We start from the raw sequence: 24,549 nt of genomic DNA, 5'->3' as shown, positions 1-24,549 counted from the left end.
AGTCAGGTTTAGGGTTTCAGGCAGCCAGCCATGCTGGGTGAGTCCTCCTCATCCCCTAAAGCTCTCTTTTAGGGTGCTTTGCTTTGGAGGCACCAGTGTCACGTCGTGACTTACTTAACTTTTTATGTCCTTTCTGATATTCCTCATCAGTAAGATTTTAACTGAGCCATTTGGGTTTGGCTTTTTTGTTGAAAAAAGCATTTTGAAAAACTGAAGCTTTCCTCACTCAGGTACTTGAAAAATCCTGGGAAGGAGTTTTAGTGAAAGGAAGTAATTTTTCTTTTACTACCAGGCAAAGCAGTATGACTTGCTTATGGTCATTATTTTAAGGTGCTCTTTGTGTTGTGACTTCTACTAGACAGGCTGCTTTTCATGAAGAGGGAAGTGCTTTCTATTCATTCAGTTATGGTTTAATTTTTTTATTATGTTAAGAGCTTCCAATTTTTTCTTCCGTTGTTGATCATCTGGGGAGTCCTACTAAAAATAAAAAATTGGTCTCACAGTGAAAGTTTTCAAATAGTAGGCTTGAAGTCCTGGCAAGTACAGTGTAATAAAAATAGATACACTAGACTTAAGCTATAAAAACAAATTTCTGTAAAGCCAGAAAGCTCTCTTTAGTATTTGAATCAACTTTAACTGAGTCCAGAACTGACGTATTTCAAGGCAGATTCAGGTTCTTTGTGCAGTCAAATGTGCATTTGTTTGGAAATGTTTGTAGTTTGAAGTCGTTTCCTCTCTACATTTGTATTTCTTATTACAAATGGAGGTATGTTTTCATTCCTTTCAATACTCAAGACAGAAAAGGACCAACAGTTGTTCGGCATTTTCAGCATCCCTTTTTGTGGCTCCTTTGTCTATCCACATCAACAGATAAATATCCAAAGCAGCACGCTGGAAGAAGGAAAAAAAGGCAACAAAAAAGCAAACCAGTGAAGCAGTTCCCCAGCTTGGAGAACAGATAGATTTCTAAACCAGAAATTTTACAGCCTGTCAACCTCAGCATTGACCTTCTGTAGTAGTACTGTGATTTAAGTAAGTGAACTACTGCCACTATGCAGTCAAAATCATAAGAGGGCAATTTCCTAAATATTTCACATTCATAGAACAAAATCTTCCAGGAGCATTATATGCCACTCATTTAATATAATACAGGTTTGGCTTCATTTGTTACGCTGTCTGTGGAAGTCTTTAGAGTTAGCTGAGCAGCAAATGAAGAAGGAAGGAGGAAAGTGTTTTTCTCTAGTGCAGCTTGGAGCCTGAGCTCTCCCCCAGCTCCAGGAGCCCTCACCCCTCCTGCTGGGTCCCACCCAGAGGCTGTGCCAGGGCTCCTCTTGGTGTTTGCACCACGCCTGGCTCTTGGGCAGCCCCCAGCGATTCTGTCAGGAGCACTGAGGACAATGGATTCCTGAGGAACACATTCCTGAGTGTTTTGATAGTGCTTGCTCTGTTTATTTTAAGAAGGCTGTGATTTTGCTGACTCTGCCCACATATAATATATTAGTAATATTCCCTTCCTTCGTTCCTATTTTGTTTTAACATTCATAAAGCTTTTCCAGGGCAGCTGCTGTCACTGAAGAAATAAATCAGTGATGGAAGTGCAAACTGCAGAAGGCAAGGAGTGTTTCTTTAATATTTGAAGCTCTGCAAAGGCAGTGGTGAGGCCTGAGCTGCCCTGTCTGTTCTGTATCCACACGTGAGCTCTGTTTACTCCAGAGGCAGACAGCCCCTGCTCACAGCTTCCCTGGGCATCTGCTCCTTGGGAGGGACCAGCAGGGAAAAGGGATCCTCTTGTTCTGGCCACCATTCAATCTGCTGCTGAACAAAACCAGTCCCATGATACCAAGGATGGGCATTAAAGCTAAACTGTGTAATAAAAATAATGTCCAATCTTTCAATAGCCAACCCTACTATATCAGACTGTAGAATTACAGTTTCTAATTAAAATATTCTTGTTAATTTAAATTATCCTTCTATTTCATTACATTTTCATTCCTTTTTATTGTTTGATTTAATTAGTATAATGAATATAATTAGCATGTGCTGTCAACTCACCTTATTTGCATATTATATTGAATAATTGAATGTGGTCCTGTAATTAAATTAACAGGAATGACAGATGATTTGCTTTCTTTCACATTGCTGCTTTGGGAATAGAAATCTTTCCATATTCATTGCAGTTAGGGAATATTTTTCATCTGGAAAGTCCTCACAAATCAGATCCTCAGATTCAGGATCTTGCTGATAGGCTCCAAAAGCAGTTGCATTGTTCATTTGCATTGCTATGCCTTTATTTAACTAAAAAAAGCTTTTGTTCTTCCAGTCTTTGGTACACACTGAATTTAGAGTGCTCTAGAAGAATCCCACCAACTTTAAGGGTTTGTAAGATATGAACTGTATGCTTCTAGAAGATACTGTTGCTAGATTGCAAAATAAAATCTCTGCTGAAAGAGGTAGGAAAAAGTCTGTGCAGCTCTTCAGAACTTTGTTAAAAGTTCTAAAAAAATAAAATAGGCTAAAAAAATAAAAATAGGCTAAAAACAGACTTGTAGATAGAAGTGAAAATGTTATTTCAGAAGTTTTTCAAAAATGTACATGCACACTATGTGTCCTTGAAGAAGGGATTTCATTCCCAGAAGTCTTCCAGCTGCATAAGTCTCACTTATTTCTCTGTCTAAACTCTCTGTCCCCAGACATTTGTGTCCATAACAAGGTCTGTTACTATAAACTCATAAATAATTGAAATGCTAATATCTAATGATCCATATGCTGAAGACAGAAGCACGTGGAATTAGATTTAATAGTATCAGTTACCTACTAGAAGTTACTCCTTGCTCCACAGGTGTGGAAAATTTGTTGCAAAACATATTTCAGGCACCCCAGTTAACTCCAGGTAAAGGAGTAAGGAGCAGTGAGGTTACAGGATATTTTGGGAGGGAATTTCTCCCATGGTAAATATGTAAGATGTCACACAGCAGTATCAGAGGTAAAAACATAATGTGTAAATAAATTGAAATATTGTATGGTAGGCATATGAAAGGATCTTGAAATTAGGACTCACTTGTGGCACCCAAAGCGTGGTAGTTAGTCCCCAATAAAGGTTCCATCCCAAGATTATTTTCCTTTTTGTGTAAAATGATTGATTTATGGTCATATTTTCTTCTAAGCAGTTCTTCTGTGTGGTAAGTCCTTCCTGTGTCATAAAGGAGCAGGAGCCTTTGTCCCACGGTGTGGATCACAAATATATATCTGTGTATGCAAGGGACACTTACAAAGGGATTTGAGATTCAAAGTGACCTTCTGGAGAGAAAGGATTTTGTGCTTTTGACAGAGTTAGTACATACTGAGTTTTAGAATGGTGCCAGTTCTCTCTAGTGTTAGCAGGAAGGAAGAAAAATACTTCTAAAATGGAAAAATAGTGAAAATCAGAAGTCAACAGGAAAACTTGCAAGTTATAAAAATATGTAGAGTTTCCATATGGGTTGTTTACTAGAGGCCATCATCTAACTTTCATAGTTTATGTTGCTTTTGGGGCTGTGGAGGAACTGGAACAATTTTGAACTGGTAAGTGGGCTTTATGAAAACACGGTGCAAAGAGGCAGGAATTGGTAGTTACCATGCAGTTAACATCCCTATCTGTACCTAAATAAGATCTGAATTTACTTAATTCTGATTTTGGTAGTTTCTTCTCATACAGGGATTTTTAAGAGTATTGATTTCATGTTGAGGTTATGGTTTTTTTTGTTAAAACTTCTTTTAAAAGCCCCACACCCTGATGTTTTAAAGGTTTATAGGTTTGAACGAGAAATACGCCTGGTAAATTTTGTGGAATAGCTGATTTTGGCAAGTGAGTGATTCATGTGAAGTTGTAGTCTTGACTCACATTTAGAAGCACTTGAGCTTGTGAACAGAAATCCCCTGAGGATTAAAGTGCCCGAGTTAGAGCTGAGTACATTAAGGCAGCTCTGTAATGTATGCCTTGGCTCTCACAGCCTTACATCCTCAGCCACATAAATTCACTTAAGTGAACCAATGTCTTCAGGAGAGATGGCATTCCTGTCTGGGCAGCCAGGCAGAAGTGGGGATGCCTTTTAGGTAATTTGTCAGACACCTTTGTTGTTGTTGGAGCTTCCTGATGAACTTTTTCATTCTTTAAAATGATCTATGACAAAGCAAATCAAGTATGTCAGAGGCATTTGGGACGGCACATTTAATGTGTCACGTCCTAATTGTATTTCTAACATTCCAAAATACATCCTGGATTTTTGGGGGTTTTTGAGAGGAGGTGGGGAAGGTAATTTAATATGAGCAAAGACTTAGCATGAAGCAAAGTGTATTTAGTTTCAGTTCATGATGATTTAGTTTCACCTCATTCCTGTAGGGAGGAGAAGAGAGAGTGTATAGGAATTAGTGTGAGAAATGAATGCATTTAGATTTATCTTACTGTCTTCCTCTCAAACTGTAAACACGGAAGAACAAGCTTATCTCTCAAAGTCATACAAGCCGGGAATTTCAACAGCCTTCAAATACAGTCCCTGACTGAGGCTTGGAAAACAGAGGGGGCTGCTGCTGCTCCGGACAGCCGCGTTCTAATCTTACTGCTGGCTCAGGATAAAAGGAGTTTGGTGGTCTCAGCTCAATCCCCAGTGGGACTTGGTGCCCATCGAGGAAACGCGGCAGAGTTTGCCATAATCCAGCAGAGTTTGCCATAATCCAGCAGAGTTTGTTCCCGCTCGGAGCCGGCTCGGACGGACGCAGAGCTTGCGCAACTCCTGCCGCTCCCACCCTGCGCTCGGGAGCCGCTTTCACACACACGGACGCTTTAAACAGAGCCTAGAGCCCGCACATCTTTAATCGGCCTCTGGAGCTATTGTGTGCCTCCCTCATGTGTGAGGAACTCCCTCCCTGTGCCTGTCTCTCACGGCCTGGCTCTCCCGGCCCCATGCAGGGAGCGGCGGCCGCGCTGTGTTGGGAGCTGCCAGCTCTGCCCGGGCGCTGCTGCGGGGCCGGCAGCCTGCGAGAGCCCCCAGGAGCCTCCCCAGCCCCCAGGGTCGCGTTCGGCTCGAGTCACACTTGTTGGGAACGATGCTGAAACGTAAAGAACAAAATGCATGAATGGAGTGCTGTGGAAAATGTTGCTCGTCTTCCTCTCCCCTTGGTAAAGGGTAAATTTGAGCTGGTTTTTTGTGGCAGAAAAGCACATTTTCTTGCTCTCTCTTTGAAGCTTTGTCTCAGACTGCTCTGCAGTATGTCCAGTGGCTCAGTGTTTCACAAGCTTTTTAGTTGATGATTGGATGCTTTGACAAACCCTTTACATTTCTTGTGGAAACCGTAAGACAAAACGTGCTAGGAATAATAATCCCAAGACTGTATAGCTTACTTGTGACTAGAGTTCCAGAGTGTCACAGGAAATATTGGCTTTTGAAGGGAGAAAATGCTCTGAGACACACAAGAAGATTTTATGTGTTTGAGACTCTAATGTTGAATTATTCACACCTTCTGGGGATTTTCACCCAAACTAGCTGTTTCCAAGGGTGCTGGCAGAAACCTCAGCCAACAGTTTGCCTGAACTTCTGTTGACTGGTCCTGTTTCTTCTCTGCCCTTTAAATCATCTTCATTCAGATCAGTTGGATTTCATTCCGAGTAAAGGACTGCAGAGCCGTGCCCAGAGTTTAGAGGGGTTCATCATGGAAGCTGGGGATGTTATCTGAGTGTGGAGATGATTCTTCAGAAACAGTGCAGGGCTACAAAGGCTAATTCTGATCACTTCAGGGCTCAGAATAACCCCTGAGGATTTGAGATGTGTCGTGATGGGTTTTTTATTTTATCTGACAGAAGATATGCATTTCTCATACATTGGATCTATAATAATACTTTCTGATTAAAAATTATTAGGCCAACTCTTGAACATAAGAATCTTCTGTTACATTATTGTGGAAACACTAATGTAACAATGAAGCTTAGAATTTTCTAGAAAGCAGTGGTACCCTTTGATTTAACAGGGTCCTTAAGTATATCATTAACATGAAGTGTGAGAACAACCTCACATTTAAATATTTATTTTTATGTTAATAAATACTAAAATGCTATCACTCCAGAAGTTAGGCTTTTCCTTAATACCTTCTCTAGGTCAGATATTAGATTATTGTTTTCTCCTGCATCATGGACAAGTATTAAATTCACAAGTAACCTCGGTGAATATTAGAATTGCTTCCATTTTCCTTTCATCACATTGTAATGAAGTTTATATTTTACAATATTTGTTTAACATTATTTATTTATTGTTGAATTTAATCTTAGATATACTTCATTTGTTGTCTTATAACTGAGGGGACTTGTTAGTTGTCATTTTGTGCTGCATTTTTTCAAAAGCTTGGTATAACAACCTTTTGCTAGATTTTCCACTAGCATCACTTTTGATAAACATTTTTACATTTTCAGTGCATCACTGTCCTGGTGGTTGGCCCTTGTCCTGTCTTAAGATGGTTACACAAAAACTGATGCAATAATTTTTTTCTGTGATGTATACACAGAGCACCCTTGAATCTGCTTAAACCATAGAGCTCAAAAAGGACAATGTTAGAATGTGGTTTATAGGAAGGCTGATGTTATTCCTGAACCACTCTTCCCTCTGAAAGCTTACACATGACACTAAGAAAATAAACACTGGAATTTTTCAAATAGACAAAATTCTTATTTTAAAATTTCAGTGTAGCATTCTGGAACTTTCTTTTTTGCATGGAAATGGTGCTCTGATTCCTGAGAAATGCCAGGAGGAATTTAGAACATTCTTTGCTCAGAGCTTTGCCAATAGTGGAGTTTGCAAAATGGAAAGAAAAGAGCTTGACCTTAAAACAGAAGAAGAGCCTAAGTGGTGACATATTCTGCTGATTAAATGCTAGCAGTATGAGATCTGTTTATATAGAAGCAAAGAAATAATGCAGATCTAACTTTGAAGAGAAACTCTGGACTACTAATATAAAGACTTATTTCTTTTACAAAGTTGTAAATAACCTGACATCAAACAAAGGGATTTAACTCTTTGATGGAATACTGTTACAGGAATTTGATGCACAGTTGCTGTTCAGGGAAGTTATTACTTGTTAGTACAAATTAGAATTGGCATTTATATAAATGAAAAATACATGGATAAACAAGTTCCACAGCAAGTACCATTTTAAGATGCTAATGTTTATCATGGCCATGTTGAAGTTTGGAAGCACAGCTCATGTGAGATAGCAGAGAAGGCAGGGGGTGCCCCTCAGAGAACCATTCACTTTTGAAACTGAGTGAGAAAATTGCATCTGAACGGGAGCCACGTTATAGCAGAAGAGCCCAGACAAGTAAAAGGCACATTTTAATGCTTCATTTCATAAAATGAAAGGAAATTCTGTTGGGAAGGATGTTTTTCTAGAAGGTGCATTCAGCTCCTGGTAATAAGCCCTGTATTTGTTTCTGAGTACCTGTGGAACACCCCGTGCCACTGCCAGCTTTTCTCCAAGAGCCAAAGAAGGTTTTGCTTCAGGAAGTTCTGAACTTTCCAACTGCTTGTTCCTGTATCCACATTAGGATAACTTTGTCTCAGTTTTCACTTGAGAAAGGAGCTACAACTCCTAATATTTGCTCAAAACTCACAAAGCCATCAGCCTGACTATAGAGCACGAAGCCCAGGGCATTTTCAGGCAGTCAGTCACACAGGAGCAGTGCACTTGGATGGCTTTTAAGGTTTTGTTCAAATCTCCACGTTTGGGGTTGTGCCTACAGATTTCAGTTTTCTCCTTGGCAATCTCTTTCCTTTCTCTGCTGCCTGGTTTCCCTTCCTGTGGGGGTGAGAGGAGCTGCTGGGCTGCAGAAGGCAGGCGTGGGTCCCCTGGCCTGGCTGGGGATGCTGCTGGGAGGCACTGCCAGCCTCAGAGGGCAGCACAGCTGCTGGGTGTTGTCTCCTTTTGCCTTGGCCATCCCCTGTGGCTGCCATGTGCCCCAGCTGTGCCTCTGCTGCCAGCTGTGCCTTTGCTCCCGAAGTTTCTTCCCAAAGTGAATCATTTCAGTTCTTTGTTTTGCCCTTCCACAGACATAAAAAATTGCTGCTGGCTTACTCTTCTACCTGACCACAAAATTAATTGGTTTCTTTAAAAAGATCATTCTGCTGGGTTTATTGTATATATTGACAGAAATAAGTCACATGAATGATGTTTTTACAGAGCTGCAAATGTCCAAGTGAAGCAAGAAAACCTAAATCCACCAGTAGAACTAGACTAAATATTGCTCTAAAAATCAGCACTTCCAGTCTGCAGTAATCCTGGGCTAACTTTGTGTGGTACACAAGTGGTGAAAAAGTTCTTGGTCTGACACTGAACCGTTGATTTTGTTATTTGTCATAAAATATCTGACAATATTTAACATACACGCATAGAACCATTGGAAACCGATCTGGGCACATAATCTTCTTTAAATCTCTGGAAGATTGCAAGCAGAGTTTTAAATTCACTTAGTTCCTCTTTTTTGAATGCAGTTACAACTTGGAAAAAGAAACTCAGATTGTCACCAAAAATGCCACTCCATAATAAATCTTCACAGGGCAGTTTAATTGAACTGTTGGTTCTTGACAAATTACTAGCATGCATCTCCATTACATGTCTATTCAGAAGATATGAATATATGAATGATATGAATCTATGAATTATCAATTCACTTCAATGTAACTAATATTTGTTCAGTATTTCACGTACAGACATTCTTCACCTTTCTAAATGGCATTTTAGTTTTGTTGATGAAAATCCTGTTTGTACACTCATTTACCTGATTATGAAAATCTAATTTCAAAGGCAAGAGGATTCCTGTTTTAGTTTTCTGTAAAATTAACTGTTAAATTGGTGATATTTTACATCTGATTTGACATGTAACTGCTGAGACATTGTGTCCTTGCTGTACCATTCCAAAGTTTAGATCCTGTTAGGATTTTATTGCCCTCCTTTGACAAAAATACACACATATGCATTTTAAAGTAATTGTAGTTTTCACTGATAAAAGGAATACAGAGAAAGATGATGTGAAGAACAAATACATATATGCAGTGTATAAAGAGAATTAGGAGGTGTTCAGCAAAATATCTTTCCTTTACTAATTATTGGGTGAAGGTTGTCCCTGTGTGTGCTACTCATTATCTCCCTGCAAGGAAGGAAAGGAGCTGCACTTTTATGGTTCTCATCCCTGCAGCAGCATCAGAACATTAATTCTGGGCCCTTGGAGCTCCCTGAAAAATGAAATGAGCTGCAGCATTTCCCTTTGCTACCCAGAAGAAAATGGTGCCCAAGTTTTTGGGTTTGTATGGGCTGTTAGCTCCTTAGCCAAGGCATTCAGTCCTGGAAGTTCTCCTTTGGAAGGTGCCAGGAGGCAGTGGCAGGAGAGCAAGGCTGCTGTCCTGGGGCACATACAGGGAAGGACTGAGTATCCAGGATGGAATATCCTTCTGGAATATCCTTCCAGCAGTCACATCAGGTCTGGAGCCAGACCCTACCTGAGTGACAGGGGAAGCCTTATCTCCCAGAGAATGATGAGTTCCCTCACTACTTTATTACTGTTTCATACCACATGGAGCTTTTAATTTTTTTGATTGATTGTCCTATTTTATTGCTCAAGTGCTGTGTGGCATATTGCTGGCTTTTGTCATTGGAGTCTGTTTTGAAAGACTGACTTTTATACTGCTTCAAGCTTTCACAGTGGGAAGTGCAGCAAATGGCCAAGCAATACACTTTATAGTGAACATTGGCCTGAGTAAACGTGAGGAAAACATGGATTCCATCGAGAGACTTCAGAAATCATGAATCACGCTTTCCTAAGTGATAAACTTCAGAAATGCCAGTGCAGTGGATGGGGATGATGAGAGCAGAGTGCACTCCCAGAGCACACGGGAGCAGGGGAGAGAGCCTGACCCGCCGGCTGGTGGGGATGGAGCCAATTAGCAGGACCTGCAGGGGGCTGTGAAGGGCTGGGAGTGACAGGAGATGACTGATGGGCAGCCCTGCAAGGTGTTGCTCAGTGGAAAGTTCCCCCAGGTCACCACATCTCTCATGGTGCTGGACAGTTGGCTGTGGGTGCAGCCTGCGTGGTGTGGGAGACCTGGACGTGCAGACAGACAGCAAGCAGGCAGGACTGCAGTCCTGAAAGGGAGGATCTGAGTTGCTCCAGTCTCTCCTCAGCAGGCTTACACTGAGAGCAGTGTTGGCCAGTGCTTCTGGTGTGCTAAACCTGAATTCTGACACGCTCTGTGACAGGGGCTCCACCTCCAGGATGGGGTTTGACTGGTGGCACGAAGGAAAACTCCCTTCATTCATCATGAAACAGCATTTCAGAAAGCTGTTTGCTGTGTCTGCTACCTTTGTGCTTCACAGGATTGTTCTAGCATTTAGTACATGTTGGGCCATAAATAAGATAAACTAAGCTGGAGTTTATTCCAGCTAAGCACAGGCAAAACCAATAAAGTTGTGTGAATATCTGTAAGTTTTGAGAATAAGCAAGGTTTTAAAAGGAAATACAGAAAACATCAATGTGAGTTTCCTGCTCTGATTTAAAAAAAAAATAATTGTAGTAGCTTGGACTAATTTGCTAGGTCTCAATTCAGAAAAAGAAAACCACAAGGAAATATTAATGGGACATAGGCACATAGCTGAAGTTAAGCAGGTGCTTAAATGCTTGGCTGTACAGAAATGCAGTGATTTAATTAGGATCCTGTTACATTTGACAGGCATATCTGATTTGCAGGCTAGAGAGAGAGCAACAAGAAAAGCTAATTCTAGGTAAATGCATCTGGATCCTAGTCTGTGGCAGGAGGAGAGGCAAGCTGCATTTCAGTAAGGAGCTTGTATCTCTGGTATGAGAGCAGTTTGTAAGATGAGTATTCTATATTCCAGGCCTGCAAAAGTCCCTGGGATTATTAAATCAAGTGACCATTCAAAAAGAAAAAAAAAAAAAAATCAAGCACGAGAAGTGCAAGGTTTTCATTTGTTTTCTTTGATGTTCATCTGCTCAAGTGCTGGCCTTCACTTTCTCCACCCATTGACAGTGGAACAAGGAATATGTGCTCTGCTGCAGGTTTATTTGATTGGCTTTTTTTCCAGTAAGGGGTGACTCATGGTTTTTTTCTTCAGAGTACATAATATAATGTATCAGGTTTAGTAGCTGCATTAGGACAATGAGCTGAAATCATTAAATTGATTCCACATGTGATAAATACCAGATTAAAACAGCCAGCAATCCCTCTATATCCCTTCCTATCTTTAATGTTGATAACATCATAGTAGTAAAGCTGTTGAAAATAAAAAGATAATGAAATAATAATTCCGTGGAAGCTATTTGAGTATCTGCCCTGTGAGTTTGGCAGGACTTCACTATCTATCCATGGCATTTTTAGGACAGGTAAAGGAAGTGAACTGTGAAATGAAAAAGTCCCAAAAACTTCTTTTCCTCTGCCTATTCATCAAAGATATGGTGGCCATGAAAAAGAAATCAAGAGTTCTCTTGTTCTGTCCTGGATCAGAAATGCCAATTGTAGTTATTTTAGTACGGTTATGATTGATTTTAAATACTTTTCTGATGATAGAATTTACCACAGAAAAATAGAACAGTATAATAGCCACTCTGGTTAATTTAAAATTTCAACAGTACTCCCAAACTTGGGGGCACCTCTTGCTTACAGGGTGGGAGCTGAGAGTTTAGAATCATCCAAATGCTTCAGTGATATTTTCCTCAGAACAATGTCTGAATGTATGCTTAATTGTCACTTTTTTGGCTGTCTTTTAAAAATTGCTCCTGTCTTTAAGGGCATTAAGACATTTCTACCAGTATTTTTAAAGGTTTTTCGTGTCTTTTTTGACTGGTGAACTGAAAAAAAATGCAAACTATTATTTTGTTCATCTTGTTTTTAAACTGAACTGCATTATCAACTTAGTGTGTGCTCTGAAGGTATTGTTAAAAGTGCTTTGAAAACTTGTAAATCCCTGTAATTTATGTTCCTGTAGTCTCAACTGCTTCTTTCTGTCCTTCTGGTTTTAATTTGAATGCAGTCTTGTCTGGGTGTGTACCTGTAAAATTGTGTTTTTCCAAGTACAATTTACAGTCGTGACCCTCGGTTTTACAGTGTTCCAGCCTTATAGGAGCTTCCTCCTATGCTGAAAAGCCAACTTTGGGTCAAACAGCTCTTTCATATTGTAATTGTCTAATCAAGGTTACTTGGAACAGATCCGATTTGGGCATTTTTTAGTTTATTGCAAAGATTTTATAAGAATATCAAGTGAAATGGAAAGGTTCCTTTGTAGGAGACCAGTGATAGCATTGCCTTATTTCTTCAGATGTATACAGTTGTAAACTTAGCCTTCTTCATGACAACAGTCCCATTTATCTAAACAATTCTCCTTTTAGAGCCAATGGCACTGATAGAAACCGAGATAAGGAGCACAGATGGGAGGATCTCTCGAGTCTCTCCTTACAGAAACTCCTGGCTGGGCAGCTCACAATCCCCTTTTCTTCTTGCTGCCTGAGAATTCGTGGCAGACATCTCCCCTGAAACACAGTCCTCTCGAATTGCCAGCTCCAGGAAGGATGGTCAAGCTTCAGGAGGGTTTTTAAAATCCTTGTGATTTCTTCCTGGGTTTTCTTTCCCCCATGCTTAGTGCATTCAAATGGCAGGGGTCGGCGTTTTGTCTTTCATGGCTCTACCTTAGAATAGTCCCTGAACTGCAATTCTTTGTCTTTGGAATTAAGGTATTAAATTATCTATTTTACTGTAATCTGTACATTAATCCCTTGCTTATTTGCTGTCTTTTTGGGTGATGCAGAAAAAAGAACTTTCAGAGCTTTGTATTTTTTATATTACTCCTCAATAAAAATAGTGCTTGCCCACTGAAACAGAAGTTATTTTAACTAAACGTTATAGGCTTTATTTTTAGTACTTACTCCTCATCCACGCTCATTTTTTTAGCATGACTTCAGCACCCTTGGTGGTTAAGAGGAAGAGAAGAACAGATGGATCACGTGGCTGAATTTTGTTCTGTTTGTGTTTTCAGATCATTGTGCAGTCTGGCCGTCACCCCACGGTGCTGCAGAAGCTCTGCCAGTTGCCTTTCCAGTATTTCAGTGACCCTCGTTTGATCAAAGTGCTCTTCCCTTCGCTCATAGCTGCGTGTTACAACAACCCTCAGAACAAGATCATCCTGGAGCAGGAGATGAGCTGTGTTTTACTGGCCACCTTCATCCAGGTACGGCCTTTGCTCTCAGGGTGGGGATCTCCACTGAGCAGAGCAAGCAAACAGCACTGAAGTGCTCCCAGGCTCACTGCAGCTCTTCCCAAAGCACAGATGACGCCTGTACTCGAGGCATCTTGTCACCCTGAAAGGTTACTGAGTGGGTCAGGTTCTCACTGTCCCCTTTGCATTCAAGTTTCTGGATGTACTGGGAAGATTTGATGTAGATCTTAAATTTTTTTTTTTTTTAAATCCTGCCCATATAGCATATCTGAAATCAGTATATTAATGTGTTTACATACAAATGTACAGTTATATACTGTGTACCATAAATTTACAGAGAGCTGGGTAAGTGTATGTATTTTATGCAGAAAATACACAAAACATATGTTACCAGTCTAATCTTGCAATCTTTATTTTTGACAGTAAGCCACCGAGGTCATTACAAATACTGTTTTGAATAGAGATTTGAATTCTTTTTCTTCCCTTTGTCTAAATTTATATGCTGTTTTATTGATCAGATATTTTGCCTGCTTCATGGTTTTCAAGCATTTTATTGACTGTTTCCAGTGAATAAATGCAGTTTTCATCAACACCTTACTGTTAAAAATAATAACTTTTGGGAGTCTGTAACCCTGTATCAGTCACCTGAAAGTTACTGCTGTTGATAAAGAAATGTTAATCAAAGTCCTTTCCCTAATGCTTTACAGCTAGTCCAGTAATAGGTTACATACATTTCAGAGAGAAAGTACAAAAACTAAATATTTACTAAAAGTCTTTGCATAACATCAGACTTATGAGTGCAGCGACTTTTCATCCTTTTAATACTAAAATAATCGCACAGCAGTTTTTTTAAAAGAAGTTTGGAACTTTATATTAAAAACGCTTGCCATATAGTAATGAACTTCTGGTTAAATACACAGCAAAAATTCATCTTCTTTGGCTTTCTTATAGTGAAACTGAAAAATATTATTTATGCATTATTAGTAAGTGCAGCAAGTTTAGTTTGGGTTTTTTTCAGCTAAAAACCAGGAGAGTGGAGGGGAATGTTCCCTATATGAATAATTAAGGTTGTTTACGTTGATTTCTGTTCTCTGAGAGATGGAATGGCACTAAAATCCCCAGTAGCTACGGCAAAGTGTAAGTATATTTATAAGGGTCAACATTACTAATATGATTTCCAGTTAGTTATATCCCAGATGGCAAGTTCATGTACTGTGCCTGCAGGCTTTTAAAAGAAGGTGTTCTATTAAAACATGGAAGGGCTGTGTGTGCTGTGAAGTGTCCTGTCAGTATCCTTCGGTATTCTGGCCATTTTAGAGTCTCATCCCGATGTGGCACACGCGCACACGGAGCGCGGTGCTGGCAGGGTCCAAGGGACGCTGAGATCCCGCACATGCAGAGGGGACTTGCTGCTCTACTTCTATTTCAACTCGCTGCTATTTCACAAGCAAATCTCTCATTTGCTTCAGTAGAAGGTTTGGGAAAGACTGTAAAATGTTCCCCTGTGACTAGAAAATGAGATTCTTCCTTTGCCAGGGAACGCCAAAAGAAGTCCTGTTTGCGTAAAAGTTTGGTGGTGTGTACGAATATAACACTTAAATACAGTGTGTTAAATGTGCAGCCAAAATCAGAGGAAGAGCATTTCTGCGTTTTACAGCACTCTCCCTACCGATAGATTTATTTCCATCAGCTGAAGTTTGCATCAGCCTGTTTATTTTTTGTTACTTCTGTTTGGAGATGTGCGGGAATAAATAGAAACATTCGGGAGTTTCCATGATTTGCTGTGCTGTATCTTATCTCGGGTAATCCCTTCTTCAGTATTCTGCTGGGTGGAGACTCCAGCAGAGCACAGGATCTGCGGTGGGGAGCTGGCTGGTTCCGGGCGAGGTCGGTGTCCGCGCTGGCTCTGAGGACGCTGCGGCAGCGGGATGGCGCGGAGCTCCGCGCCGGGGGCACAGCTGGGGCACAGCTGGCTGCCAGGGCCAGCAGCGCTGAGCAGCAGCTCCACCTTCTCCCAGGAGATCAGCACCTCAGGCTCCCAGGTTGCTGGGAAGCACAGCCATTGAAATTGGGATCAGTCATGAATTTTGTAACAGTGTATTTGGAGTTGGGAGCAAAAGTCTGAAATGCTATTTGTTTTACAGAAACATTGCTATGGTTAAATGGCTGAATAAAAATCACAATAATAACTGTTTCCTAAGAAGACATTAAGTAAAAATATATTTTTTGAGAACAGATATAAATGAATATGTAAAAATCCACTGTAAATTACAGAATTTAAGTGCTGGCAGTACTGTGTTATGAGATGTAGCAAACAAACCAGAGTTTGTTAATTTACAGATTACGTGAAGTATTAGTATTTTTGAATGACTTTTAAATATTGTTTTAATTCCTCAAATGTAAGATCTGAAAACCTGATGTGTTTTTTTGTTTGTTTTCCCCCCGTAGGATTTTGCACAGAGCTCAGGCCAAATGGAAAATCAATTATCTCAGCAGAGGGGTATGTTCCCTGCAGTGTAACAGAGTAACAAGTGGGCAGCAAAATGTGTAGATACTGTGATTTAAGTTCTTTGCATAGGTGGGGCTGAAGAGGAATACAGTAAATGTACAGTTTGGGGCGGGCTCCCTGCCGTACATCCTGACCTGCACATCCGTGTCCTCCAGCCTGCTGCTCCTGGGTCGGGGATTCAGGCTGTTAATCTTTATTCAATGCTGTGTGGTATCGTGTCTGAAAATGTGATACTGTACCTGCACATATTTAATTAGCTGACACAAAGGCTGCCTTCAAAAGTGTTAGGTTGCAGAAGCTACGCAGCCATGCCAATACACTCAGGGAGCCAAAAATCTCTAAAATACTGTCCTGTAATTGTCCTTTAAAGTTTGTCAGTTTGCCGAAGAGTCGTGACTTTTTTCCCCCCTCAGTTATTATAAATATTATTTTAAATGCAGTCAACCTTTCTAGGCTAAACATTTGAAAGATTCTCAGCTGAGATGGCTGTTACTTGCTAAACACATCTGAAATTCAAGTGTTGATGGGCATCTGGTCTTGAGAGTTGTGCATAAAATGTGATGCTTGGACAGTAATTTCTCCCTCACAAGTAGAAATCCACCACCATTTCCTCAGCATTTGCTAGGAGGTGAGTGGTTCTACGTCTAAAGCATCAAGTTTTTGTTTAAAAATAAATTATAAAATGAAAGTAACTTTATGGACATTTTTACTGTCAACATCAGACATCTCAATCCGAAGCAGACTCGTGCAGTGTCTGCAGCACCAACTTTCCAGGACTGTATTTCCATGAGATTCTTCTCAAGAAACATCTAAAATCCAAGTGGAAAACCTGCTTTTTATTTTCACTATTCAAACTGGAGGAACTTTTAAACAAAAATGTGGTAACATGTGAGTGTGATTTCTAAACATTCCCCAGTTGCAAAAAAGTTAACTTAATAATAGTGTAGGCAGGATTATTTTTATCTCTTATGTCACTTGAATGTGAAGGATGGTGTCCCTCAAAAAAATGGGAATGGTAACGCTGATGGGAATAAAACCTGAAAGCACAAACATCATAGTTGGGTGCTGTGGGGAGGGTCAGACCCTCAAAGCTGGCACGGTGAAGTCACTGCACACTCTCAGGTGTGAAAACTGCATTTGTGCTCTGAGCTCTGGGGAGTCAGGAGCACAACTCCTCTGCAGCCCTTTGTAGTAAAAAAAAGAAACTGCTGAGCAGAAAATGCCACTGAGGCTGCCCAGAGTATAACGAGGCTGAATGGTGTGTCCAAGAACACAAAATGTGCAAAGAAGTAGAATGTTCCTCTGCACAGGGCAGAGAGCCTGAGCAGCAGCTACCAAATGGAAGCCTTTGCTCATCAGAGCCTCTGCTGCCGTTCTTGAAGCCAAGTGGGGATGCCGTGAGCTCCACAGAAGTGTCACCCCATGGTCTGAGGAGGTTTGCATAGGGGGAGGGGGGTAAATCACTCCAATTGGCTGCACATTCATTATTCTTGTTTTACTGCCATCTTATCTTAAGAGGGAATAACTTGGTAATTTTATGTTCTGTCTTCAACAGAAAAATTTTTCAGTTCTCAAGATTATCTTGAGCTCTCCAACAGATTCCCCCGGCAGTCCTGGGAAGAAGCTCGACAGTTCTTCTTGAAAAAATAAGAGTTGTATTTAGCTTTTAAATCCCTAACATTGTCACACTGACCGGTTCCTGCTGACTACCTTCTTTAAAACGCTGTTCCAAAATGGTTTTGATACTCTAAATACTTATCCTATAGATATATAATTTGCACTATTTATATAAGTACTGTAGATACTTCCAAGTTCTGTTTTGTAATTTTGATAATTTGAGTTTATTTCGTTCTTGTATCCAATGTCATGATTTTAGTGTTTTCTGCCCTGTGGTGGGACTTGCACTGCAGAACTGCTGAAATAAGGTTGCAAATAGAGAAAATATGTTCTATATATCTTGTAATAAAATAACTTATTCTGTCTTGTGTGATTCCTGTGTTAAAATCATCAGTATGTTTGAATTACCATAAACAACACGGTTCAGAAAGAGAGGAAAAAACCACTCATAAGATGTTTTTCTCGGTAATCAAGAGTCAATCAGAATCAAATCAAAGTAATTTGTCAGATCTGGCCCCGGGGAAAGTTTGCTTATAATTTTTTGGGTGATTGAGGATACGTCACCTCAGGCAGATATTTTAGAGCTCATGCATTTTTAACGCCTGGCTGGGGCTCCGGCGGGCCCGCGGAGCGCTCGGCTCCGTGCGCGGCGGGGGCTCCGCGCGCCGCCTCCGCCCGGGGCCGCTCCGCGCGCGGCGGCGCTGAGGGGGCGCCGCCGATCCCGGCCCGCGGGCAGCGGGAGCACCGCCCGGGCAGGACGGGGACCGCCACCGGTGCCGGAGCAAGGACCAGCCCCGTGATCGCGACCGGCAGCGGAACAGTCCCTTCTTGGCGGCCCCAGCGCCGCCCATAGCTGCCCGGCCCGGCCCGGCGCGGGCCTGAGGCGAGCCACGCGCCTCGCTCCAGCCCGGCCCCGGGAGAACGCGCCGAGCTCCGGCCCGACCCGGACGGAGCCAGGTAACGGCGGGGACCCCGCGGCGGGGCTGGGAGGGCGGCAGGATGCCCATCCCCACCTGTGCCCAGCCGGGAGATTGCTCGCCCCGGCGGTGCGGAGCAGCCCCGGGCTGAGGCGGCTCCGCAGCGCGCGCCGCTCCGTGCGCCCCGACGGCAGCTGGCCCGGGGAGCGCGGTCTCCGCACACCCGCTCCGCAGTCTGTCGGGGCGGCGGAGCCACCGCGGCGCCGCGCTGCCCATCCCCTGCAGCCCGGAGGGCTCCGGCAGGGCCCGGCTCTCGCCCCGCTGCCCGGCAGTGGGGTCAGGGAGCGGCTCGCCGTGGCTGTAGCTTGGCCGGGCCTGCGGTCCCGCGGGGAGCTGGTCCTGAGCAGTCCCGCGCGGGTAAGGGGGAGGGCGCGGGAGCTGGAGCGGCCCTGCCGCGCTCCCAGGTGATGCCAGATGCAGATAAGGAGTCGCCGCCTGGGTCTGGACGGGGGGGATGGAGACGGGGGAAGGTAGAGCTCGCCTCGCCGCCCCGGGGAAGCCCCGCCGCCCAGCCCCGCCACCCCCAGGAGGAGGAGGCGAGGCGGCTCCGCACCGCGGCAGGTGCGGGCACGGCCGGGCGAGCCTGGGGGCTACTCCGAAAGGGAAACCTGCGCTCCGCCTCCCCGGCTATAAATAAGCGTCCCCGGTTCTAAAAGCCGATTAGCGCGGTGCGGTGAGGCCGTGCGGGAGAAGCCGGGGTTGTGCCCGTCCCGACCCGCTCTGTTCCGCTCCCGATCCGTATGGCCGCGCCGCTCCGCGCCTGGGGTGCCCCTTCGCCGCCCTTTCGCGACTTGTTTTAGTTCGGTTTTGGTTTTTTCGTTTAAAACCATTTTTGTTTTGTTTTCTTTTTTTTTTTTATTAAGTCCAAAATATTTAATCCCACTATTCAACCGCTGACTCTGACAATAAATAACAATAACTTACTTTTGATCGTTAAAGGCGCAAACAATCCGTTCTTCGTCCACTGATAACTTAACATTATTAGTACTGGTTTTCCCGTTAAAAAGTCTCGTTTCCGTGTCCCGTTTTTCCAGCGATCGTGGGGGGCCGGGCATCGTGGCCCGAGAGAGGCATCGGTGTGAGATGAGGCTGGACGGCGCGGCTCCGCGGAGGAAGGTCCAGGCCAGCTCCGCGGCCGCACGCCGGAGGAGTCTTTCCCCATTTTGTAGATTCTTTTTCATTATTTATTTTTCCCTTTCAAAAAGGAAAGAAAAACCGTCCCCAGCTCAAACAGCGGGCGAGGAAGCCTATCACTGTGCTGGGCTTCGGCGGGGAAATCCGAGTTTCTTTGGGGAAAAGAAACACCGAAATCCGCAGAGCAAAAAAAAAAAAAAAAAAAACCAAAACCACGAAAAAACCAGGGCGGGGGCTCTCTCTCCGGTCTGGTGAAGGCAGCGAGGATCCCGGTGCTTTTTTGGCCGACAGTAACATATTTTTTGTTTGTTTTTAAATAAGAATAATTAAAAAACAAAGGCGTTTGTCCGGCGCTCTGGGAGCAGCCCGGGGCCGGGTGTCTCATGCAGGGAGCGCAGGCATGCGGAGGTCCCGCGGCGGGGCGGACGGGCCGCTTCACGTCTCGGCCGGGCTGGGTACCATGCTGTTGGGGGTGTCGGGGAGCTGGGAGGACAGCGAGGTCACGTCGCTGCCGGAGGAGGTGCCCAAGGAGCCGGACTCGGAGAAGGAGACCTGGGGGAGCAGCGGCGGTGAGGGCCTGGCGCGGTCGCCCCCTGCCCCGTCCCCCTCCCTTAGCACCCGGGCCCGGCGGGCCGGCATCTGCCCGTGCCCTGCGGCCCGACGGACGGCCCGGCGCGGCTCACCAGCTGCTGGAAGGCTGCGGGCTGCTCCAGGTCGCTCTGCAAGGCGAACTCGCTGAGCGCCTTCCAGGGCGGCTGGTAGGTCTGGACCTCCACGGCGGTGCCCTGCACGGCGCTCTCGTGGCGGATGGGGCTGCCGGCCACGAGCGGAGTCCCGGTGAGGCCCTGCAGGCTCTGCGGGCACACGGGGATTCAGCGCGACCGCCGCCCGAGCCCGCGGGCCCGAGCCCCCCACCCACATCTCCCTCCCCGCCGGGGAGAGCGGACGCTCACCGTCTTGTCGCTGTGCTGCTGCTGCTGGAGCTGCTTCATGAGAATAGACTTTTTCTTGTCCTTGCAGCGCTTGTTCTGGAACCAGACGCGGATGACGCGAGGACTGAGCCCCGTCATTTCCACAAGCTGCTCCTTCATCAGGGCGTCGGGGCGCGGGTTGGCGGCGTAGCAGGTCCGCAGCGTGTGCAGCTGCTTCTCGTTCAGGACCGTCCGCACGCGGGTGGTCTTCTCTGCCGCCTTGTGCGCCGGCGGCCGCGGGGCGGGCGGCCGCCCGGGCACCGGCTCTGCGACGGGCGGGGAGGGCGCGCACCGTCAGAGCCGCCGCCCGCTCGCCCGCCGCAGCCCTCCCGACACCCTCCCCGCCCCGCCGCCCGCCCCGCCGGGGAGCCGGTACCTGCGAGGTGCGCGGCGGCGGCCGGCGGCAGCGCGGGGCTGCGCGGTCCGCGGGCGGCGGCGCCGTCGGGGGGCGGCCCGTGGTCGGCGCGGCAGAGCAGGTCGCGCTCCCGCAGGCAGAACTGGTCGCCGGGCAGGAGCTGGCGGCCGCAGGCGGCGCAGCGGAAGCACTCCAGGTGGTAGACGTGGTCGCGGGCGCGCATCACCAGGTCGCTGCTGCTGAACGCCGCCCGGCACTGGGCGCACTTGATGCCGAAGAGCCTGCGGGGACGCGACGCGCCGTCAGGGCCCGCGGCCGCGCCGTCGGGGCGGCTCCAGGCGGTGCCGCGGGGCCGGGCAGCGGCCCAGAGTCGGGCTTTCGTTAGGGGAAATTCGGGGAGTTTAAGGGGCTTTTGTGCTTTTTCGGGTCTAGGTTATTTTTTTTTGTAACGAGCGCCGGCGCATTCGGGGTCACCTGCTGTAATCCCGTTTGCAGTAGGCCTTGCCGTCGCGCAGGAAGCATGTGCAGGTCTCGTCCAGGGGCTGCCCGCACTCGGCGCACTTGAGGCAGGCGACGTGCCACTCCAGGTCCGGCGACACCCGCAGCAGGAAGGGGTCCTGGATGCGGCCCCCGCAGCCCGCGCACAGGGCCAGCCCCGGCCGCCCTGCCGGGAGCGAGTGGGGTACGGTCAGAGCCAGCAGTGTGCCAGAGCAGAGGTCAGCAATTAGGGAAAAGCACTTTTTCTTTTTTACACTTCATCCTTTTTTCTTATTCTGATTTGCTTCGGTTTTTTTCCAAAATAGGAAGAAAGAGAAATAAAGACGGACACACGGACAGAAAGGATGGAAACATGAAAGGAAACAAATTAATACGGCCAGGAAAAAGGAAAAAAAAAAAAGAAAAAAAAAAGACAGAAGCTTGATCAAGGCAAATAAATGCGGAAAGACAGAGACGTAAAAGTAGAATTTTGAAAAAGGAAAATAAAAGCAGAGATACAAAAACAATAAAACAACGGCTGAGGAAAACTTGAAAGAAATAAGGAAAGAAACAAAGAAAGAAGGAAGGAAAGAAATTAAAACAGAATGACGGAAGGAGAAGATACGAAAGCATCGAAAACCCAGAGACGGTTAAAATGGGAACATGGACAAATGAAAACAGTAAGAGACATGGAATCAAAGAGACAGAAAGAGAAATAAAACTAAACAAGAACAAAAAGAAAATAAAATTTTTAAAAAACGGAAAGAGGAATAAAAAAAAAAGAAACTGAAACACGAAAGAAATAAAGAAAAAAAAAAAAAGGTAACACGACCAAAGAAAGAAATAAATAAAGGAAGAGCAGAAGGCAGCAGAGAAAGAAATGGAAACAGTCGAAAGAAATGAGCTCAGCGGCACGGACAGCAGAAAGGACAGAGGGGCCGGGAAGCGCTGGGTACGAACGGGAATAGCGGCACCGGAGTTGACACGGGCCGAGCCCGCAGCCGCCCGCGCCCGCCGTGGGGCCGCAGCCCTTCCCGGCGCTGTCAGCGCTCCCGCGGGCCGCCGGTCCACCCGACGGCAGCCGCGGCGCGGAGCTCGACCCGCAGGGTCCCGCGGCCGCCCGCCCGCCCTGGCCCCGCGTTTCGCTGCGCTGCGCGCACTTACTCTTGGAGGGCTCCCCCATGGCGCCCGGGAGCGGCCGCGGGAGGAGGATGTCCACCATGCGGGCGGCCCCCTGCGCACCGGCAGCGATGCGGGATGCGGAGCCGCCGCTCCACCACTACCCGCGCGGCGCGGGGCGGGGGCCGCGCCCGCCCCCCCGGGCCCGCCCCGCCGGGCCGCGCCGTGATGTCAGCGCGCAGAGGCGCTGACCTCACCGCGCGGCCCCCGGAGGCGATTGGCGGCCGCGGGGAGAGCCCGCGGATTGGCGGTGCCGAACAATGGGCGCGCGGCGGGCGCGGAGCGGGGCGCACGCCCCGCGGGACCCGGCCCGGAGCCGCACGACGCCGGCACTGACGGGACGCACGGCCCCGTGCCCCGCGGGAGAAGCTCCTCCGCGCCCTGCGCCCCGGGCCGCCGCGGGACCCTCTGCCCCGCCCGCCGTGCTGCGCCTCGGCCCTGCGCGCACAGGGAACGACGGCATCGGCAGCCCGAGGAGAAGGAGATGCCGTGTAGCTTTTTTCCCTCCTCTGTTTTCCCTGTTATTATTCTTGACTTTTAGTTCGCCTAATTTTTTCTCCTTTAATTTCCCTCTTCCTTCTCTTTCTCGTCTCTTTTGCATTTTATTTCGTTGTTCTTTTCCCCGCGTTTCGGCGTGCCGCTGGCAGGTGCCCGCGGGCGGGCTCGGCGGGACAGTTCCGGCGCTGCGCACAGGAGCATCTCTGCGGCAGACGGGAAGGGGCTGCGCGGCGGACGCCGGCTCGACGCTGCGCACCGGCGGAGCAGTTCCCTGCTGAGGCCCGTGTGCGGGAGAGCCGCCCCAACGGACCCGAACAGAACCGACAGCATCGTCGGGGCGGCCGTCCCGGGCAGCAGCCCTGTGACGGGTTAAAATCAGCGGAGAAAAATAGTACTTTACCGCATTTTCATGCACCTGGTTCCATGCTGTTCCCGCAGCTGAACCTCTACTGTTGCTTTTTCCTTCCTTCTGTTCTTTTTTCTTCCTTCTTTCCCCCCAGTCACCATGGGCTTCCCGTGCATTAGCAGAGAAATAGGGAAAGCATTTCCGTGGCCTTTGACTCAGTGTTAAATTCCCAAAGACTTTGCAGCACAGCAACACGACTTCTTCATAAGGAACAGGAAAGCTTAAACATGCTGGAATTGAGATTGCTGCTGTCTTGGGGCTTTGGTCCTTTCCTTCACCTCCATGCAATCACCTTTTTAATTTTATACCTGGAATTTGACAGGCATTTGCCAACCTGTATGGCTTGGGAAGGACATGGTGACCTTAGACGTTGGCTCAGGAAGGGCAGGCTGCGCTCATTTTCCTCAGAGGAGGGAGGCGGGATGGGTTTTCCAGCTGAAGCACTTGTCTCTTGCGCGAGTCAGGCACCGTGCAGGTATGAAACCCCAGAAGCTGGGGAGGGGGAGAGGACTCTTTGGATAAAGTGCTTCGCTACTTGACCCGCTCTCCCAGCCTGGTCACCGCCCCTGCTACCCCTTTGGGGGCCCCAAATGTTGAAAGCAAGCTCTTAAATTTGTACCATAGCTGCGGGGGAAAGGAGGGTGGATGGCATTTGAAGCACCCGCTTCAGCAGGCACGCATGTCACCAAGGGATTTTGGTATCCCTGCCTGCCCCTGCGTGTGCGAAGGTGCAGAGGTGCGGCGCAGCAGTGACATCCTCAGGGCACGGTGAGCCCATGTCTTCCCTGCCTGTGTACCCTGCTGGGGTTGTGGTCGGACTGCTGCCTGCCGCTAGCGTGGCTCGCTGCCCAGGGGCAGAGCTGGGTGAGGGGTGAGAGGTATGAAGGCAATTGGAAAAGTTTGATCGGTTCTTCAAAGTGGGGTCACCCCGAGGGATGGTGATGGGAACCTCTACAGCACTGTGGGGCACCACAGGTCCGTGCCTGGACACCTGCAGAAAAGAGGGTACAGGAGGGTGACCTCAGCCTGAGCCAGAATTCAGATTCCTGGGTGAGTCAGTATCTGCATGTGTTAACAATAAAATGCAAAAATGTCAGAGTGATAGGAGAATGAGACATGTCTAAGAATACAGCAGCTTGGCAGGGATGCTCTGTGTTGCATCACCCTTTTCCCACTCGAGGGCAGGA

The 24,549-nt window shown here is 46.4% G+C and overlaps 2 protein-coding genes across 2 annotated transcripts in view; one reads left to right on the top strand and one right to left on the bottom strand.

Moving 5' to 3' along the window:
- The window catches only part of SCAPER (S-phase cyclin A associated protein in the ER), a 137,540-nt gene extending 119,868 nt beyond the window's left edge, over positions 1–17,672 (top strand). The window contains exons 30-32 of the mRNA XM_084213515.1: positions 13,060–13,251; positions 15,688–15,739; positions 17,304–17,672. Coding sequence (XP_084069641.1) covers positions 13,060–13,251; positions 15,688–15,739; positions 17,304–17,398 — 339 coding nt within the window. The 3' untranslated portion in view covers positions 17,399–17,672. The remainder of the gene's footprint in view (positions 1–13,059; positions 13,252–15,687; positions 15,740–17,303) is intronic.
- Positions 17,673–19,911: 2,239 nt separating this feature from the next.
- On the bottom strand, positions 19,912–22,501 carry ISL2 (ISL LIM homeobox 2; the record flags this gene model as incomplete). The annotated part of the gene is made up of 6 exons (XM_084213541.1): positions 19,912–20,028; positions 20,160–20,330; positions 20,430–20,713; positions 20,824–21,083; positions 21,277–21,466; positions 22,444–22,501. The coding sequence occupies 6 exons, from the start codon at positions 22,499–22,501 to the stop codon at positions 19,912–19,914; spliced, it is 1,080 nt and encodes a 359-aa protein (XP_084069667.1).
- Between the last annotated feature and the right edge of the window lie 2,048 nt (positions 22,502–24,549).

This window comes from Fringilla coelebs (genome assembly GCF_963513975.1).
Source record: "Fringilla coelebs genome assembly, chromosome: 12".
Taxonomy (NCBI): Eukaryota; Metazoa; Chordata; class Aves; order Passeriformes; family Fringillidae; genus Fringilla; species Fringilla coelebs.
This window is presented reverse-complemented; position numbering and strand designations above follow the sequence as displayed.